Here is a 21,339-nt window from a genome sequence, read left to right on the forward strand (position 1 = left end):
TATAGGTCATCTCACTTTTTCCCTGCACATCACAACAAATGGCATTTCCGTGTGTCACTCTTAAGGGACACAGAAGTATATAGGAATAGCAGAGAAATGTGGGGAGCAGGAGAAAGCAAAACATGCCCTCAAACTCTACTTCAGAGATAAGAGATCTGTATCATAAAAAAATAGGATGCTAGAGATTGAGGTATAGTTCAGTAGTAGAGTTCTTGCCTAGCACATGCAAAGCCCTGGGTTCAATCTCAGCACTCATAAGAAAGAAAGGAAAAGAAAAAAAAGATGCTATGAAAAATGAATAGGAAAAAAAATTGAATTAAAAAAATCAAACAGACCTTCAAAAGAAGGTAAAAAAATAAGTCAAGGAAATCTTACAGAGAGTAGAACAGATTAAAAGATGGAAAATAGGGGAGAAAACATGAGATCAAATTTCTGATAAAGCAGAAAAAATAAAAAAGGTAGGAAATTATTAGACACATAAGTAAATTTCTAGAACTGAACAAACAGGCATTTCACATTGAAAAGGCACTTGATGCAAAACACATTTAAAAAAAAAAAAAGGTTCAAACACTAAGACACACCAGGGATAGTAAAGCTCCTAAAATTTTCTAGAAAGGAAAAAAAAAAAAAAGTCATATATGAAGAACTATGACTGGGAACATCGTAGACTTTTCAAGCTAAAAGATGATAGAGCAATGCCTCCAAGTGTCAAAAAGAAAATGTTCTCAGCCTAGAATTCTACATCCAGCACATGAAACAATACCCATATCAGTTAAGCATGGGGACAGAATAATAATGTCTTCAGATGCATAAGGACCGGAAAACCTGGCTATCCATGCACTTTCTTGGGAAGCTTTGAAGAATGTGCTCCATGCAAGTGAGAGAACTCAGAGGCAGTCACTGTGGAACTTAGGGGTCCATAGCAGAATGCGGAGGGGAGGAAGGGATGGGGCGAAGGGCCTGCAGGAACCTGGTGGGTACAGAGTGCTGTGGAGGATGGCGAAGATGGAGTGACCCTGGAAAGAATACCCAGGGGTCCACAGCAGACCTGGATACAACTGGTGATTACTGGTTAGAAAGAAAAAACCCTCCTCCACCCCTCATCCCACCCCCATAATAAGCATTAACTTGAAGAAAAAATATAAGTTAAAGAAAAAGGGAAATGTAATCGTAATTATAGTACATTCATCTTGGCAATGAACAATTTTTATGTTATTATAATATAGATACCAAGTCATCCAAAAATTATGAAAATGTCTCACCTAAAAAAATTATAAGACTATTATTTAGAGTAGAGAGAATACATACCAGGAAAAAACCCAAAATATTACCTCTGACCTACAGACCTTTTTTTTTTTTAAAATAAAAGACTTTTAGTCCTTTTTTGGGGGGTGTATGTCAATTTAAAATATAGTTTTTAAAAAAATTAAGTTGTAGGTGGACATATACTTTTATTTTATTTATTTATATGTGGTGCTGAGGATCGAACCCAGGGCCTCACATGTGCTAGGCAAGCACTCTACCACTAAATCACAACTCTAGCCCTTAAAATATAGTTTTAAGATGATTCATCTTCCACTTACAATACAGTGCTTATAAGGTGTGATGGTATTTCTGTCCCCTGTGTACATTCCATTTTCAATTTCTGAGAATGCCCAGGAATTTACCATACAGCAGCCAACAGCTCAACTTTAAATCTGCCTCAGAATTTGCCACAAATTTGAGTCCTTTAGTGTTTTGCTGTGCGGAACCCATGCTACACCAGTATACAGACAGTATAATCAATCTTTTTAATAGTGGGCCCAGGGAAACAATTGCTGGATAGAGGAGCTCCATCCACTACCAGGGAAATTATTTCTAGCACTTTTGACATTTAAACCATATGCTACTTTGATGAAAATGTTTTTCTTCTAGTTCTGGGTTACTTTACCCAGGGATACTCTACCACTGAGCCACATCCCCAGGTCCTTTTAAAATATTTTATTTAGAGACAAGTCTTGCTAAGTTGTGTAGGGCCTTGCTAAATTGCCTAGACTGGCCTTGAATTTGTAATCCCCCTGCCTCAGCCTCCCAAGCCACTGGTGTGCCATCGCACCTGGAATCTTTAAATTTGATTTTGAGACAAGGTCTTTCTTGCTAAGTTACCCATGCTGGCCTGCAGCTTGCAATCCTCCTGCTTCAGCCTCCCAAGGGTGGGATTATAGGCTTGCACCACTGTACCAGCTAAAATGAGTTTGACCAATCACCCTTTGAATTTACCCCTCCCAGCCAAATTCTCTTCCCATAACACATCACTCCCCCAATCTCAACATTTCGAGCTCTATGATGTTAATGAAATTCCCAAAGCCTAAAATATAGTTCAAATGTTTTGGCATGGTGTTTAAGGCTGCTCAGAATTGCCTTGGTCTTTCTGTTGTTTTGAGACAGAGTCTCACTATGTTGCCCAGGCTGGTTTTGAACTTCTGAGCTCAAGTGATCCTTCTGCCTCAGCCTCCTGAGTGCTGGGACTACAGGTACGCTTGGAGAGTGTCCTTGGTCTATCTTCACTGTCTCTATTGTGTCATTTCCTATCCTCTCACAGGTATTCTGTGCTCACGGCATTTCCCAACCCCCGGCCTATTCTCAGTTCCACAATATGTTAGTTACACTCCTTTCTCTGGGTCTTTGCACAAGTTGTTCGCTCTATGGAATTCTTACTCTGACTCCTTTTCCTTTATTTACTATTTTTGCAGTGCTAGGGATCAAATCCAGGGCCTCATGCATGGTAGGCAAGCACTTTACCACTGAGATACACCCTCAGATTAAAACTCAGTCCAGTTGTCCTTCCTCTTGGAGGCCTGCCCCACCCCAGCCCATACTCCTAGTGTCCTCCTCATTAGGTACCAGGACAGTATAGTGGACACTTATGGCATGTACATGGTCCTTTCCACCTGGGTCTGGTCAAGCCCAGGTCTGTCTCTGGTTTGTTCCACGTTCCCCATAGTATGAAGTACATGTGTGTCACAAATTGGCAACAAGATAGCCTTGAGGGCAACAGACAAAGGGAGCCAACTGCTGGCTTCAACCAATATGCAGCTAGGCCCTAGTCCCCAATCACATGGGCCTAAGTAAATGTTAGGACCACATGGCTCCTTGGTCTCCCACCTCATCCCAATATATCTTGACCATCATCACTTTTAAACTCTCCTCTGATCAAAACAGGCAGTTAATGCAATGACCCCAAACACCTAGCAGCAAATCCAGGACACCTGTGTCATCTTCCAAAGAACTCAAATGCTAGCAAACAGCAACCAAAAAGAGAAGCAAGGATGTCTCATGTCATTCTTGCCACTGGGCTTGATTCAGTCCTAAAAGCTTCCAACTTGATGCAGTGAGCAGGGAGATCTTTTCTGTGAGCAACCATGTGGGTTAGAGCCAAGATGGTTCAAAATCTAAAGAACTATTGAAGTTAAAGCTTCTCCATCTTGGCTTAAGATGTTTTTGGGTTTTCTAGCATATGGGTTCATGCTGTAAAGATGGTTTTTAGTGTCGCAGAAGATATACTCCAGAAAAGATGTTTCAAAAGGTTTGAATGCAAACATAGATATTGGCTAGTACTGCTGTAATCAGAATGATCTTTCAAATACAACACACTGATTTTGTTGCTACCCTTTACAATTCTTTAGTGGTTTCTAATGGCCCATGGGCTGTAAGTCTAAACCCTTTTGTAGGGTTGCATTCAACTCTTTATGTTGGCTCCTCTTGCTCCCTTAAGCCCATTAATCCCCACTCCACACACGCCAACCAGGTGAACTAGCTGAAGTCCTCCAAACACTGCATACACTGTAGCTTCTGCCTGGAGTTACTGTCCTCAGCTTATTCCCTGAGAGGTCTCCTACTCTTCCTCCAATAGTCAGCTCCAGTCTCTGCCCTCCTCTGGCTTGTGCCCTCTTCCTCTGTGGCCCAATGGCACTTTGTACAGACCTCCATGGAGGCAATGTCACATTCATTATCACTATTTGCATTTCTTGTTGCCAAGCAGACTAAATTCCTTAAGGAAGATATTGATCTCTGAGTCCCTAACAATTAGCAGGTGCTCAATAAATGTCTCCTAGGCTCATAAATGAAACTTGATTTCTTCGATTTAATTTGTTCCCTTCTAGGGACTGGGTAATTAGGATAGGGGAGTTTTAAGGAAATGAGGCTGTGTTACAATAAGAGATCCCAACTCAGAAAAAAAATGTAAAATATAAGTGCAAAAAATACTACATTTGGGACTCGTCCAAATAAAATAATTTCTTATAGATTCCATTTTATGTATTACATACATCAGGGAAGGGGAAAATTTGGTCTCTGTAACTGGGTGATAAAACGAGTTTCATACAAAGCTGTCTCAGGGTGAGTAATTGGTGACAGCATTACACATCTTAAAAGCTTTTCAGAAATTCCATACACAAAGTCACTGCACAACCTCAAATGTCTTGAAATTCCATTCCACTGTTTTCCACATGCAGTTTCAGTCCCCCTCCACCTTAAATAAACACATTACCATTCTACTGTGGGGATTCTAAGATCTCCCTCCCTCTCTCACACAGAGACATTTTGACATGGGATTAGATTAAATCGCCTCAGTGTCTCTGACCTAGCAGCCTTTATGGCCACAGCAAGGGAAAGGGGGTGGGACTGCAGGCTTTGAAACCCAGTATGCACTAAGTCGGGTGGCTGCCCTTGGAAGAGAGATGATTAAATGCTGAGGTACAGTAATCAGGCTGGGATTGTCCCTGCATCTGCTCAGCCTGTCCCTGATTAGCCCTAATCTAGAGGCGCATGTTAATCCGAGATTGTATTCTGGGTCATTTCGATTGATAATGCAACAAGAAGCCCTTCATGTTCCACTTTAAAGGTTTGGAGTTATCCTTTTTCCTTTTCAGGGAGACCTTATACAATTCTAGAAATGACTCCCTTGGCATGTGTGTGGCACTCCTCAAAGCCCCCTCACATGGCCACTTATCCCTTGATTTCTGCTAGGACCTTGAGAAGGGTGGGTGTCCTTGCCTTTTACAAATCAAAAGCAAGCTCCTTTGGCAGAACCCTGGGCTCATCATGAAGATTTGTAATGTCCTTAAGACTTAGCACCCTAATACTTACTTTCTTCTTCTTCTTTTTTTTTTTTTTTTTTGGTGCTGGGGATTGAACTCAGGGCTTATACATGTTAGGCAAGTACTCTACCAATGAGCTACATCCACAGCCCCAGCATCCCAGTTTTTCAAAGCTATAACGGAACCTTAGCATTCATTCAGTTTAGTAAATCCCATCCATTTTTTAAAAAAATATTTTTTGGTTGTCAATGGACTTTTTTAAACATATAAGTTTTATTTTTTAAAAAGTAGCTGGGCCGGGGAGTGATGGTATACGCCTATAATCCCAGCAACTTGGAAGGCTGAGACAGGAGGATCACAAATCACAAGTTCAAGACAGCCTCAGCAACTTAGTAAGGCCCAGAGCAACTTAGTGAGATCCTGTCTCAAAATAAAAAATAAAAAGGGCTCAGGATATCACTCAGTGGTAAAGCCCCTCTGGGTTCAATCCTCAGCAACTAAAATAAATTAAAAAAATAAAGAAATAAAAGTAGCTGGGTGGAGTGACATACACGGATAGTCCCAGCTGCTTGGGAGACTGAGGCAGGAGAATCGCCTGAGCCCAGGAATTTGAGGCCAGTTTGGGAGACATAGCAAGACCCCTTTTCAAACAACAACAATAACAAAAACAAACTAAATTTATAGTAAATCTAGGTGTCTAGGCCTTGGATCTGGGAGCCTTTCTATGCCCCAGAGTGCCTCTGACATCTAACACTCAGGCCAGTGGACCCAGAAGGGAGAGGACCATCGTCTTTGGCTCACTGCTGCCTCTCATCTCAGGCTTCATGATGAGGCATATGAAATTGGCCAAAATGGAAAAAAAGAGGTTAAAGGTGACTTAGAAACTTCAGATCCCAGCACAAGAATTTTCTTGCAGCCATTCCAAACTCTCTGGGAGAACTGCTGGCTCCAGAGCCATGCTTCTCTGCAAAGGACAATGAGGACTGACCCTGAATGATCTTTTTTAAAAAAACCTGTTGGGTATCATTCTTGAGCCCAAATGGTGAAACACACTCCTCCCAGTCTTCCCTTATCTCCTTACCTCAGTAAGTGGCAATTACATCCTTCCCGTTGCTTGAGAAACTCAGAAGTCATCCTTGACTTCACATTCAATCCAGCAGTAAATCCTTCAATTCTCCCTTAAAATGTAAACTCAGAACTCAACACTTGTGCGGCTGCCCCCCTGGACAGGCACAATCACCTGGATTGCATCTTTGCTTCCTTTGAGATTGACCTGGTTTAGCCTGAGGAGGGATCTTCCAAAACTTCCGTACAAACTGATAGATAGATAGTGTGTGTGTGTGTGTGTGTGTGTGTGTGTGTGTGTGAGAGAGAGAGAGAGAGAGAGAGAGAGAGAGAGAGATTTTATGTGAAAACTCCCAGGCCAGGCCAGCTCTGGACACAAGTCCCACACTGTGTATATGCAACACCTTTCCTCTCTTCAAGTCCTGCATTTCAGGGGAGAACCTACAGGGAGACTGATAGCAAGACAAGTTTCTGCTTTGTCTTCTGGCTCTTCTCATCAGGGTGATTATTCCTTATGAGGTGTTGGTCAGTCTCTCTATCTCTAATAGTGGGATTTGAGACTTAAAGCTTTTAAGTGATAGGGAATATACTTTTGGACAGTGGATAATCTTTGGACCTCTCTAGTCATATTACATGGGAGGCAGAGTGTGCTATCTACTCATAAGCCCAGCCTTGTCTTCTAATATAAGTTATCATTTGCTCACCTCAAGAGGCTTGGGCCTTGTGTTCTGCAAAATGGGGTTGTGAGGTTTTACTGTGGTACAGGATGGTAGCACCAAGGGAGCACTGTGGTAGACCGTAGACGCCAATGTGCATAACCATAAAGGTTAGGGTCACAGCCTTGCACACTCTGTGTATTTATCATTCATGAGCTGATCTATTCTGTTTGTGACCTCTCCTGAGATGATGAGTTTCGTCATCTGCCTGCTGTGTAATGGAATTTTCTTTCGTGAGTGTGTGTGTGTGTATGTATGTATGTGTGGCATTTATTATTTGGAGGAACTTATTTTCCTAAGACTTAACCTTTTAGTATTCTGATTTGATTTTAATCAAATTTTTAAAACCTACAAATCAGTCAGCTGAATCTTGAAACACTGTTTAGTTGAGCAAGTTTATCTAAGCCTTTCCCATAAACATCCTCCATTTCCCTTCATTACAACCATTATTTATCCCTCAATGTATCCCAAACACCACGTATACTTAGGCAGTACAAGTACCTCAGCCTACATTTATCTCCTGCCAAACTAAGTCCTACACTTGCAACAGTTTCCACATCTTCTCACAGCTCCACAACCCTGTGATTTTACTGTTTCCACCATTCACTGGCACCAGCTCTGTACTGATCTGCTTCCAAGTAGTTAAGGCTTTTCTTTCTATAACTCTGCTTACTTAAGCTGCCAGTAGGACTATGTTGTTAAATACTGAGCAATTTTGGCACTATTGAGGCCCTGATATAACTTACAATTGATCACAGCCTTCACAATTTTCAGTAACTGAACTACATCCCCTCTGGCCTGGCCCTCCACAAACTGAAGAGCCTTGAAGCCTTTCACTGTGCTTCAGAGTAAAATCTGACTTCTCCACAAGAACTTTTTTTTTTTTTTGGTGGTACTGGGGATCAAACCCAGGGCTTCACATATACATGCTAGGCAAGCACTCTATCACTCAGCTACACCTCCAGCAACCCCGACCCTTTATTTTGTGATGCTAGGAATTGAACCCAAGGCCTTCTGCATGCAAGGCAAGCACTCTACCAACTAAGCTACATCCCTAGTCCTTTTTAAAAATTTTATTTTTGATAGTCTCACTAAGTTACATAGACTGGCCTTGAACTTGTGATCCTCCTACCTCAGCCTCCCAAGTAGTTGGGATCCTAGGAGTGTGCCACTGTATCCGGCCCCATGACAACATTTCTTAAGGTGCTGTAGTCAAATCCTGTATGGAAGTTCTTTTCATGGTTGAGTAAAATAGACTTTTATTTCCATCGAAGCCTTCCTCGTCAGAAAGACCTACATGTGAATCTTGATTTTGCCATTTAATACCTTGTGAGCCTCTGTTTTCTGATGTTTAAAATGGTAATTACAAATCTCACGGGGCTGTCGAACCAGATTTGTCAACACAAGTAAAGTTTAGTATAGTGCCTGGAACACAGCAGGTCTACAGTAAGTATCAGCTGCTTTTCAAAGATGACTTTGAATGAGAAGTGTGAGGAAATCTAGTTGAGGTCATCGATGTTCTCTCAGGAAACAGAAGAGAGGCAGAGGTAGCATGTATCTTGCAAGAGTGACTTGCAGAGGAAGCACATCATTCACCAAAGGCCTTTGAAGACGTAAAGATTAGAGCTAAAACCATGGAATCAGGCAGATGGACCAGCAGGCAGCTTCTTCTCTGAAATGAAGCCAGTGGTCACAACTGGCACTGGAACTCATCATAATGGAGACGAAGTAGTTGCTAATTCCGTGCAGTGGTAAGTGATTAATCAAGGCTAAAGCACCCATCAATATTAAGAACGTTAAAAATATAATCAGGAGTTGGGAGTGTAGCTCAGTGGTAGAGTGCTTCTCTCTCTCTCTCTCACACACACACACACACACAATATCAGGGGCAATATGATATGATGTCATCACTGACAAATTTCTAACCTCCAGAAACTAACTGCATAGGCATAAGCCAAATGGTACAGGCTACAGGTCTGGTTGGTTACCCAGCACCATGGCTTACCCTATTCCCATCCTCCCCATAGGGCAGGACAGGCAACCTGTGAAAGAATGGACCTTTCATGTGTTCTCCCACCCTGGGGAACCTTTAGGAATTGTTTGCTGTAACTGACTCTTTCAGTCAGAAGGCCTTCTGTGTTGGCCATGGAAATATTTTTAGTTGGGAGAAAAATACTGATGTTGTGAGAGAAAAACAGAAAGCTAAACAAATAATATACACAACGATTGGTGGAAGGAAAATTTATGGTAAAATGCCTCCTGTAGCTTACTGAGATGAAAGCTAACTATATACACCAGGAAAACACTGGTTTAAATGGGGAACTAGAAGACTGTGACTGGAAAGTATAAGAATAAACAAGCAAGGAATGATACCAACAATTATATTAAGTAACTTCTAAAGTTTTTAAGAGCCATCAAGGATATCTACAAGTGTTTTCCAGGGGTGACAGGCAGGAGGAAAGTCCTTTGAAATTTTTCATTTGAAGGCTTGGGAAATATTTACATCAGTGGCTGATCTCAAGGAGATACTGGTACAGAAGTGGAAGAAGAGAGAAGGAAAACAGATATAGAAACTAGTCCGGGAAACAGGCAGTAGACAGGCTGAGAGTAACGAATCAGGACCAGAGGGAAAACAGATAGATGTAGGGCAAGAACAGGGAGGAAAGAAAAAGAATGTTAATATCAAATCAAAAGGAGGTCCAGGTAACCCTTATCATAGTAAGACAAGAGAGAAAAAGAGAAAGCATTTCCTCCCTGTGCTTCTGTTATATCAGCTGCTTTTGGGACATTTAATCTTCCTTTTCCGTGCTTTCTAAGTCCAAGGCTTTTGGCTGCATTTGGGGGATTTATGGATTAAAATATGCCTTACATCTGGCAATACTGAATATTCTCATGAAACCAAGAGCAGCCTCACAGGTGCCCTGGCATGCTGGACACTTTTGAGCACCTGATCATGCTAGATAATCTAGAGACACATTTAGAAAAACTGTTGGGGGCGGGATGGGGTGTTGGTAACATTCACAGAAGTGACTCTGTCTGGTCAGGAAAGTGTCACTCTGTCCTTCACCTGCTTTTTGCAGACTACTAGGAACTCCTTGGTGCCCCCCCACCCCCCAACATACCATCCTATAAGCCAAATGTCAAAATTGAATTCATTTTTACTTCATTAGTAAATGTACCTCAAAATATGTGTGTGTGGTGTGTGTGTGTATGTGTGTATTTGGTGCTGGGAATGAACCCAGGGCCTTGTGCATGCAAGGCAAGCATTCTATCAATTGAATTATATCCCCAGCCCTCAAAACACATTTTTATGATATAATTTTCCTCTTGAAATTACTGGAGATGCCCAGAAACATTATGAAATCATAGTTTTGTCCCTTAAAACTTAAAACCACTGTGGTTGGGTTGGGGATATACCTCAGTTGGTAGAGTGCCTGCCCTGCATGCACAAGGCCCTAGATTCAATCAATTCCCAGCACCACACACACACACACACAAAAAAAAAAAAAAAAAAAAAAAAAAAAGAAAGAAAGAAATTATGGTTTATTATCCTGGAGACTGAGCTCTCAGTGTGGGGCTGGGGCTGAACTAGCTAACTTCTAGGCCAACTGACCTGACCAGGAAAGCTTTAAACTGAAAATGGTGGGAAAGAAAAGCATTCCACTAAAGCTTGTGGAATATGCAGCTGCTCAGGACATCTGATCTGACTGCACAGAGAAGGGCAGGGTGTGCCCAGTAAATTCCAACAAGAGATTTCTGGGTGGAAGGGTAAGATCAGCATCTGAGGCCTCCAAAGCCCATGTACTAGTGATGGTACAATGGGTTCAAAGTGTGTACCAGGACTTTTAAGGAGAAAGCAGAGCGGAGATGATGGGACTTCAGAAGAAAACTATCACACTATATAAGGGCTCGTAATAGTAAGGTATAAAAATGAAGAATAGGCCCACACAAGAGTTACCCAGAAGTTAGGGATGGAGATTTATTTTTCTGTTATTATTTTCAAACTTTTTATTATGAAAAATTTCAAATAGGCATGAGCAAGAATGGTACAACGAATTCTCCTGTGCCCATTACACAGCCCTGCCTCTTCTATCTGACCAGGGATAGACAAGGCAACGAAGCTTCCAATGATGTACTCTTGGTTTTCAATCCCTTCACTTGGCATAATCTGTAAAGCATTATTTATTAATCTCAAACTTTCTAAGAGCATACCAAGGGCAGAATGACATTTGCTATAGGTAGTACAATACCTAAAGGCAGATAGTAAAGTGGAAATATGTGGACAGTTATGGGGTTTGAGAGTCACACAGAAGCCTATCCCAGTAGGCTTCCTCATTTTTTTTTTTTTTTTTAAACCAGTCCCTTTTATTGGGCGTTGATTCTCAGGATGTGAAAAGATACAGCAATGATTAAGTTCTCAGAGGGAACTGGAGCAAGGCAGTCATGGTTAGGAGTCCAGAGTACCCTGCGCACTGGCCCCTCTTCAGTGGTATCTGAGTCACTGCTCACATTTGTGTTCCTTGTAAGAAAGGCAGTAGTTGAAAAGCAGTAAGCTGCCAGCACCATGTTAATTCCAGCGATGCTTTTTCTTCACGCTGACATATTGTTGTGACACGGCAGTAACCTCTTTGAACGGCTCCAACCACGCCTCTAGGGGTGAAATCCCACATCAATGTCCAGCTTGGCAGCTGCCCTAGCTTGACATCCATGAGTTTCTTCTTTGCTATTACGACTGATGCCATCTTGGAATTTGGGTGTCCACTGAGGCTAGTAAATTCATCTTGCTCAAGTACTTATTCTCCCTCTCCTATCTGAATGTACTTGGCAAAGCCAAATTGTCACTGGGGACAAGTTCTTTATGAAAGAACCCCAGCTAATCAGTGAAAAAGGAATGATAACATTAGAAATATCCAATTTTCAATGGTTACTAAAGCTAGGTGACGGACGACGGGGACTGCATTGTAGAGGAATTACACCATCCACGTAGGAAGCAGAGCCTGGAGTGGTAGCCTTGAAGTTACTCCACCCTCAGCTGCTTCCTCTTTTCCCCAAAGATGAACCCACCTGCGGCCTTCTTGTCAGGATCCACTTGCAACCTCCACAGTCTGCCATAAAGAGGCCTGACAAGAACACAGAACTGTTAAAAGGCACCGGGCAACTTGGGCTACCAGAACCTGCTGCGGCTCCGCAGCCTCCCACATACCCCATATCACAGGGCATACGCATGGCATGTCTGATGTCCACCCATGGGGTGTTTAACAAATCCTTTGGTAAACATGTCAGCTTGCTGAGTGCTTACAGTGCACATGTTTATAAAACATACCTTACAGTCAACTTGGATGAGCTGAAGCAAGAGTAGGTCAGTTCCCCTTACTTCCCCCTCTAAACTCATATTTGTGATGTGGTTTTCTTGTAGCAGACTTACCTTCCTAATTATGCCTTCCCTAAGCTAATATGAAGACTAATTGGTATTCCCTAAGTACCCAGCAGCTGGGTTGGGGGTGGAGGAGATGGTCCTGGCTTACACTGGCTTGCTTAGAGAAACTGTCCAAGGATTTAAAATGTGTCACGAGTAATCTGCATGACAGATAATCTGTATGTGACGACTAAGATTTGTCTATATTTACATTTATAAAACCCACAGGCCACTTTGGCCTCTTTCTTTTCTTTTTCTTTTTTTTTTTTTTTTTGTGGTACATCGGGATTTGTGGTAGTAGGTTAGAAACTAGGGCATTTACCATTGAATTACATTCCCAGCCCTTTTTGTTTTTAAAAATCTGAGATAGGGTCTTGCTAAGTTGTCCAAGCTGGCCTTGAACTTGCAATCTTCCTGCCTCAACCTCCCAAGAAGCTGGTATTACTGGTATATACCACACTTTTGATTTCTTAGGGCTCCTATGAGCATATGTAACATTATGTTTATAAGATTTAAGTTACCGAGAGAAAAAATCCAGTCCAAATTTGAGGTAATAATAATAATATGGACTTTCTCCCAGGAGTCAGAGCAACTGTATAATGGCTACTGGAGGCAGACTACAGGAAGAAGCAAGAATAAAGGCACATCTTGGTTCCAAGGGCTGCAAAGAAGGGCAGGTGCTAGCAGCCCACTGCTCTACTCCCAGAAGTGTGTCCACACACCATTTTGTCTACTCAATGAACAATTCATATATGTAGTATTTACGTGTCCTATTGTTAGAGGCTGTTTAAGGAGAAAAGAACTCTCTGTTCCAAAAGCACAGTGATGAAGTGACTAAAACTTAAGGAAGAAAAAATCAGGGAGAGAGTTCAAATTGGACATTCCTAAAATTAGATTCCTTTCTCATTTGCTATAATTCAGAATTTCTTATTTCTTTTTATGAGATGTAGGGTAGGGAAAATTTTTTTTTTTGGCAGAGCTAGGACTTGAGCCCAGAGCCAGATGCATGCTAAGCAAGCTTTCTACCATTGAGCTATACTCCTAGTCCTTTTTTAAAATTATTATTTTAAATTTTTTTGTTTTGAGATAGGAGCTCCCTAAGTTGCCAAGTCTGCTCCAGAACTTTTGATCTTTCTGTTTCAGTTTCCCAATTATAGGTGTTTGCCACTTAACTCAGCTAAGGATGATATTCTTGGATGAAAAACATTTTAAAATATGAAAAAACGAAGAACAGGCTAGGTAGTAACATGGCTGGAAGGAGTTGTTCAGAAACATTCAAATTTCTTTTCCCCCCTCCACCAAGATAAATAGAAATTCCAAGACCTCCTGAAGCAGTCAACACATTTCAAGAGGTTCAGACCAATCTCTAAAAGCACCAACCACTAGAATTCCCTGTTAACAATGAACACATTCTATTTGTGTGCTGTACAACATTGTGGCTACACAGCAATTGAAGATGACTGATGTGACTGAGGAACTAAATTTTTAATTTTATTTATTTTAATTAATTCAAGTTTAAAAATTATAATGATCTAAATCTTTCCAGTTTCTACTATGCCAGACTCCACATCATAAATGTGCATCAGACACACACACACACACACACACACACACACACACACACACAGTATAACACTATAAGAATTGCCTTTGTTTGGATGGAAACTCAGTCTGAACTTGGATACTTTGTATTTCCCTTATTTATATCATGGTTCTTTCCTATATTGCTTACTTCCTCAACTTTTAAATGCTCTCCAGCCCCTTAGGCCCATATGTGAGAAACTTTATCAGCATTTAAGAACAATTCAGTGTAGTTGTAAGCAGTAAGGAGATGCTGGACCAGGCAAAGTCAGAAGAATTGCTGGACACCTCTTTAGTGAGCCAATCTGATAGCAACGCCTTTGTAGTCTTGCTCAGAGCAGTGTCTCAGTTTCCATATTGAGACCCCTTCAATGATTCTCAGATCTAATTGCTGGCTTTACAACGGCAAAGATGTTTTTATCAATTTCATTTTGAAAACCCCACTTAGGCTCTGAAAATCTCTAAATTGGGGTCTTAATAGAAGACTTGGTGTAATTATAATGTCACAGGCAATAGTGATAACAAAGCAAAACCAACATGTCTCCTTGCTGGGTCTTTGCTCTCAGTCTGACCAACAGGAGGAGAAAAGAGGCTTTGTCAGGAACAGATGTGCAGTGGGAGGCCCCGGGAAAGTAGATCTGTTGAATGAAGCAGGTGCCACTTAGATATTCACTTTACTGACTCCAACCACAACCCCCTTCATTTGATATCCTGCTCCTGGCAGGAGGATGGAGAGAGAGCATCACACAAAGAGGAAGCGTGTTTATCCTGTTCAGATTACTACTTCTGTCAGGCTGCTGCTGTTGGGTTCTGCACATTTGCTCTTTATTAAAGCAAATGGCAGAACTGGGCTCTGGGAAGTGAATCCCTATATTTATACAGGTAACCTGAGAGCCAGAGGGCCCCACACCATCCTGGCTGCGATGTGCAAGCTATTAGAGTTAATAACAGTGCACTGACATTCCTTCAAAATCCTAATGGAAATGAAAACAAAAAGAGGAAAGTCTCCTCTACTCAAGAACCTTAAAAATTTAATTCTGTAAGAATGTCCTATTATGATATTCTAGTTCCTGTGTGAACAGTGACAAGTGCCTCCTTTACACACGCACTTAAAACTTACTTTTTCATCCATGATTTGCACAAAAGTGACTCCAATTAAACTTGTCCAATTATGGCTCTGGATTTAGTGTATACATATAAAGTCCCTTTAGAGAATGCTGATGACAGGCACTGAGATTCTGTCTGTCTTGGTTTCCTGTCATTCTGTAGGCATGACCCCCAGCTAAAGGAGCTGGAATCATTCTAGACTTTTTTATACATTGAGTCTCAGAAAGATCTGAAGACCTAAGAGGAAGGTGAATGAGATACGGAAGCATTCAACTTGGTGTCCAAGTGCCAGATGGCAGAAACCTTCTAGGAAACTCTGCCTAGCAGCCCTGATTCAAGTCTTCTGCTCAGAATGTCCCTAGCTCAGATTGGTGTCCTGTTCATAGAATGTTCCCCAAGCTGGAAATACATGAAAGTCTGTAGAGCAGATGAAGGCATGCCAGGTTGGCTTGTCAATAGGTACTAATTCCTTCTGAGGCCCTGAGGAGTCAACTGGAGACATCCAGCCTTTAATATAGACAGTACCTCAAATCTACAATTGAAGGCCATGGCCATGGCTCAGATGAATACTCAGAATAGTGACTAAGGTCTAGTGGCCTACCATTTCATTGTGAAGGCCCGCTATGCCCCTTTTGTTCTATAGTTTTTAAATCTTTGAGCAGTGGAGCCTAGATTAGCAATTCCTGGTGTACAAATAATGAATGTTCGAGACCACACCAGTTTATAAAGACAGAGGGAGAATGACACATCCCCTTGGGACTTGCAGACTGTGCAAGGAGAAAATGGGCTAAGCCTATGCTGAGGGACAGGAGATCTCTCACCAGGCAGTGCTGCTCCTTCTGAAGGTTCACAGTCTAACACCTTTGTAGGAGGAGAAACAAAGAATCCTCCAACTGGAAGCCCCTTTAGTTGTGGGGTCATGCCTACGGAATGACAGGAAAGGCCTGGAAATTCTGAGTCTCATGTGACTGAGAGATATACTACACTTTCATCAGAAAATTCCTGAAGTAGAGATTCTCAGTGTGAAATTCATTATGTCCTCCCCACAAACAAAAACTTACAGGTCCAGGTCTTAAGAATGTTTCCCAGAAATGTGAAGACTGAACCCTCTGAAGACTGATTCCCTTCCCCTTCAGTATGAGTTTTAATAATAATGATAATGGCAATAACAACAACAGTAATACTAGTAGGGCTGATAGTTAATAGTTACTGCATGCTCAGGCACTAAATAGAGTAGCAACAAATAGTCTGCTACTCCCAAATTAGTGCCACAATTACATCTTCCTGAATGGGAGAGACTGGGGAATCAGGAGAACTGCCACTTCCTTTTAAGATCTATTCTGGAAGGCATTTTGGATTTCGGGAGGTCATTCATTATGAAGGGAGTAAGGGAAGGAGGACAAGTTTCAGGAGTGAAGAATGACCACCCAGCTGGCCCTTCTTCCCCTCAGTGCTGTGAAGAGGGTAAGCTCTTTGAGTGTTCTGGAATAGAGAGCACGATTCTACATCTCTGTGTTCCCATTTCTCAGCAGCAGCAGCTGTGTTTTACTGGGAAATTTGGAATTCATCCAATAGTAACGGCTCCTTTCAGTCTGTGACCCAGCAGGCTTTAGATGTTTGATTTTGGGGGGCCATTATAAATCCATTAGAGCACCTAGCTACAGTCACCTATAATCGTGAGGAGAAATTTGAATTTGTGAGGAATCTAAAATGAAAATATGCAAATGGCCTGTGTCATGAATAAAAAGACTAGGAAGTGAGTTTTGGTGTCGCCACTGCCTCCTGTCTCAGGTTTTCTTGCTCAGGACTCTGCAGGGCATAAAAATAGTCCAGTTCCTCTTGCAACCCTTCTGTCTGCTGTTTACTGGCTGCGGATTACTGCAGTCACATGGGTAGCTTTTTTTCCCCCCAAAGCAAAGCCATGCTGAGAAGGTCACTAGGAGACAAGGCTCATGAAGGATTCGTGTGGCCCTAACCTGCACTGAAGGGACACAACTTTTCAGAGGGCTACCTGCTGTAGCTATTAGATCAACACTATCCAAGAGAACTTCCTGCAATGATGGAAATAATCTGCAGCTGCTTAGTCTACTACAGTAGCCACTAGGTACATGCATCTACTTAAATTTAAATGTGAACAAATCATAATTAATAGCCAGGCATGGTGGGGCACACCGATAATCCCAGTCAGTGACTTTGGAAGCCAAGGCAGGGGATTGCAAGTTTGAGGCCAGCCTGTGCAACTTAGCCAAACCCTGTTTTAAAACAAAAGGGTTAGGGATATATCTCAGTGGTAGAACATCCCTGGGTTCAGTCCCCAGTACCCCCCCCCCCCCCAAAAAAAAGTGTGTATATATTTGTATTTGTTTGTTTGTGTGTGTGTGTGTGTATGCATGTATGTATACAATAAAAAAATTTAGTACCTCAGGCCATATGTGACTGTTTATTCTTTGAAATATGATTAATGTGACTAAATAATTACCTTTAACATTTAATTTAATTTTAATTTATTTGCATTTAAATTCAAATAGCCACATGTAACTAGTAGCTACCATACTGTACAGTGCGATTCAGCTGTTTTTATTTTTTTGAGACAGGTTCTTGCTAAGTTTCAGAGGTTGTTCTTAAACTTGCAAATCCTCCTGCCTCAGCCTCTTGAGTTGCTGGGATTACAGGTGTGTAATGACCACAAATGACTAGTTTTTATTTAATTTTATTTTTTAAATACCACTGAACCATATTCCCAACCCTATTTATTTATTTAGAGACAGGGCCTCCCTAAATTGCTTAGAGCCTCACTAAATTGCTGAAGCTGGCTTAGAATTTGTGATCCTACTGCCTCAGCCTACTGGGTCACTGGGATTACAAGTATGCACCACCATACCCGGTTAAATCTTTTTTTTTTTTTATTCGTTGCTCAAGACAATACAATGATCTTTACCCGGTTAAATCTTAAGTTTTTATATCTTGTATTTATTTGCTTCTCTAACATTTAGCATGACTCTGACTTCTCAAGTGAATAAATAAGGGTATAGTTTCATAAAATAATCTTGCAAAATAGCCACCATACTAAGTACAAGTTTAATTAGATGAATAACAAAGACCACATCTTTCATTTGTTTTCCATCTTCTTTTACTTCATAGATTGGGTAGGCTGGCAAGAAGCAGTGAAGGGGAAAGAAGGCAGCTCATATTGGGCAGTGGAGAGAGCACTAGAGATCAGGGTTTGCTTTTTCCTGTACACAGGTAATGTGTCAGCTTGATTTGATTGAGACCACCTTAGTGTCTCTGTTTTCTTTCAAGTCATCTACCAACAAGGAAGTCAGTGGAAAAGGGGAGCTAAGAGCTCCACATATGCTGCTCTTTTTGAGGACCTTCAAGAGGGGGGTGAATATGCTGGGACTCAGCTCATGCAAAAAACTGATGATCAGAGGCTGCATGCTTTAAGCTTTGGAGGCACTAAACTTAATACCTTTGGATTAAAGGTACAAACAGAATCATAAAATGCAAAAACATTTTTAAGGCTATTATGGACTGAAAATGTACTCTTACAATAAAACTTTATTTAATATATTTATTTAAAATTCTACTAAAATACCAAGGCAAAAAGTGATGCAGTGCACACTGGAAATTCAGCACATCAGCACCCTGTTGGTGAACAACATGGATGGATCTATTTCCTAAATTAATTTAATACATCTCCACTGACTCCTTTGGAAACAATTTCATATGCTGTCATGTCTTGAGAATGAGGAGCAGAAAAGGTAGAATGAGAGATGTATTTTATAGTATATCAAAATAAGGGCTGGCATTTTATTTTTTATTATTATAAAAAAGCTGGGACCAAGGACATGTAATAATAATAATGGATGATAGTGGTGGTAGTAAGAAAAATGTTAAAAAACAAATCAGTCTTCCCAAAGGAAGGTAGAGTTCAATGCAGTCATTGAGATCTACAGAGAGATGTCACCACTTCAGAAGTAAAAAAAGCCAACTAACTACAGGAAACTATGTACTGGAAGAGAACAGCAGCCCTAGACCAAGGACAGTGATAGAACCCAAAGTCGGAGACTTCAAGCAATGTCTCCTTGTATTTCCTTTAGTCAAGATTGCAGAAAAGATTTCTGGCCTATTCCCACAGTATCTACTTCTGGAGCACAGATCCTTCAGTTGCATAGAGAGGCATTTGGATTTGTCTTAGGGAAAGCAGGACCTACAACAGTACTTCGCACTCTTTGTAACTTAAACTACTTCAAAGAATACAGGATACATGGATAGCAAATGAGAATTTCCTGTTTGCAGCATCTCTATGGACCAGGCACTATGCTAAGCCCTTGACAGGAATCATTTTGGTCAATGCTCACCCTACCTTATGATGAAAGAATTATCATTATCCTAATTTTATAGCTAAGGCTCAGAGAGGTTAATTTTCTTTCCCATGATCACAGAGTTTATTAGTTGTGCAGTGTTAAGAGCAACCAGCTCTTAACAGGTCCTTCTATCTCCCTTGTTCCTCTTATTCTCAACATCTTGCCAGACATATACAAGTTAAAAGTCCCTCACCACGTTTTTTTTTTTTTTTTTTAAATTCTATTTTTGTTTTGTTTTGTTTTTGTTTTTACATTGTAGGGATATTGAACCCAGGGCCTGGCACTGGGCTACTGCTGAGCTACATCCTCAGCCTCATCACAAATTTCTTTGACAGAGGTTTTTTTGTGATGCTGAGGATAGAACCCAGTGCCTCACATATGCAAGGCAACTGCTCTAACAACTGAAATACAATTCTAGCCCCACTGACAGAGGCTTATAATCTTTTGTGTGTGTGTGTTAAAGTATATTTTATCTACTTAACATGTGATCAAAGTTATGGATCCTAGAGAAATACAAACAGTAGGAATGTATATTCTAATCTCATGTGAGGACCCAACCCAAGAATCCTGCTCCCTTCCATAAACCTCATGTTTGTTCTGACCCATCTTCTCTGTTACCCTTTTGCTAAAAAGAGAACATTTTAAAAAGGTATTCTATGGTGCAGAGTTGAGATTAAACATACACATTTTTAAAAGTTTTAATAAGCTCAAAGAAAAACAGGGATGGGAAAAGGTGATGACATGTTTAGTGTGAAGAAGAGATATGTTTTCTAAAGGAATCTCTAAATTCATTTAGTTTAATTTGGCAGTGGGATGGGTAGTAAAATGTACATTTGTTTTACAGTACAGCAAGACTAGTTGGGCTTCTTGGTTGTGGGAAATTTTAGGTTGAAGAGTCTCATAGGAGAACCTCAGCAGAAGACTTGCCAGCGTCTGCCCTGAACAAAGAGGGACCTGATGCTTTGAAGATAAATGAGAAGGGCTGACCTTTCTGTAAGTGTGGTGTTAATGCCTTGTTATTTGTTTTAATTTTTAAACAGCCCTCCAATCCATTTCCCTTCCTTTAGGGCATGAAGACAGACTGAGACCCCAGATCAAAACCAGGACAGTATAGGTAGTGCTGCTAAAAGGCTTGTGAGGATAAAAATGGTTGAATAGGGCTATATTCCTCTAAATGAACTTCCAAATTAGTGTGAAGTTCACTCCTCCAAAACACACTTTGGAATTTTTTTTTTTAGTTGTAGAATACCTTTATTTTTTATTTATTTATATGTGGTGCTGAGGATCGAATCCAGCGCCTCACATGCGCTTAGGTGGGTTCTCTATTGCTGAGCCACAACCCCAATTCCTGGAATTTTTTTAAAAATGTATTTTTTTAGTTGTTAATAGACCTTTATTTATTTATATGCAGTGCTGAGAATCAAACCCAGTGATTCACACATACCAGGTAAGTGCACTACTGCTAAGCAAGAGCCACAGCCCAACATTTTGGAATTTTAATATTTTTTTCCCTCCAAATTTAAAGATGAGTCTGTCACTATTGCTAATACTAACATCACAATGATAAAATATTATTGGTACAAAGAACAGACTTAATAGATAAAGAGCTGGGGGGTGTTGTTTGGTGGCAGAGGGCCTCTAGGCTTAATTCTTTGTGTGTGTGTGTATGTGTATTTTGCATATGATATTAATGATATTTCAAATCAATGTAAAAAGAATGAATTTCAACTTTGTGTGTGTGTGTGTGTGTGTGTGTGTGTGTGTGTGTGGTGGTGGGGTACTGGGGATTTAACCCAGAGGTACTTTACCACTGAACTGTATTCCCAGCCCTTCATTAAGAATTTTCTACTTAAAGTCAGGGTCTCACCAAGCTGATTAGGGCCTTGCTAAATTACTGAGGCAAATTTGCGATTTTCCTGCCTCAGCCTCCTGATCTGCTGGGATTACAGGAGTGTCCCACAGTATCCCAACTGACTTCAACCTTCTTAATGGAGAATAGTGCTGGTAAA

At 40.9% G+C, this 21,339-nt stretch overlaps 1 protein-coding gene across 15 annotated transcripts in view; it reads right to left on the bottom strand.

Annotated features, from left to right (window-relative positions):
* The window catches only part of Nrf1 (nuclear respiratory factor 1), a 136,673-nt gene that overhangs the window by 3,654 nt on the left and 111,680 nt on the right, over positions 1-21,339 (bottom strand). For 2 of the 15 annotated variants that reach the window (XM_071611976.1, XM_071611978.1), the window contains 2 exons: positions 11,924-11,979; positions 10,814-11,509 (listed from right to left, as the gene is read on the bottom strand). The exons of 12 other annotated variants lie outside the window; for them this stretch is intronic. In XM_071611976.1, the coding sequence (XP_071468077.1) occupies positions 11,450-11,509; positions 11,924-11,979 (116 nt within the window). In that variant the 3' untranslated portion in view covers positions 10,814-11,449. Of the gene's footprint in view, positions 1-10,813; positions 11,510-11,923; positions 11,980-21,339 lie in introns of those variants that run through there. One more of the 15 variants, XM_071611982.1, reaches the window with a different exon arrangement.

The sequence above is a fragment of the Marmota flaviventris genome, chromosome 1 (assembly GCF_047511675.1).
Source record: "Marmota flaviventris isolate mMarFla1 chromosome 1, mMarFla1.hap1, whole genome shotgun sequence".
Classification (NCBI taxonomy): domain Eukaryota; kingdom Metazoa; phylum Chordata; class Mammalia; order Rodentia; family Sciuridae; genus Marmota; species Marmota flaviventris.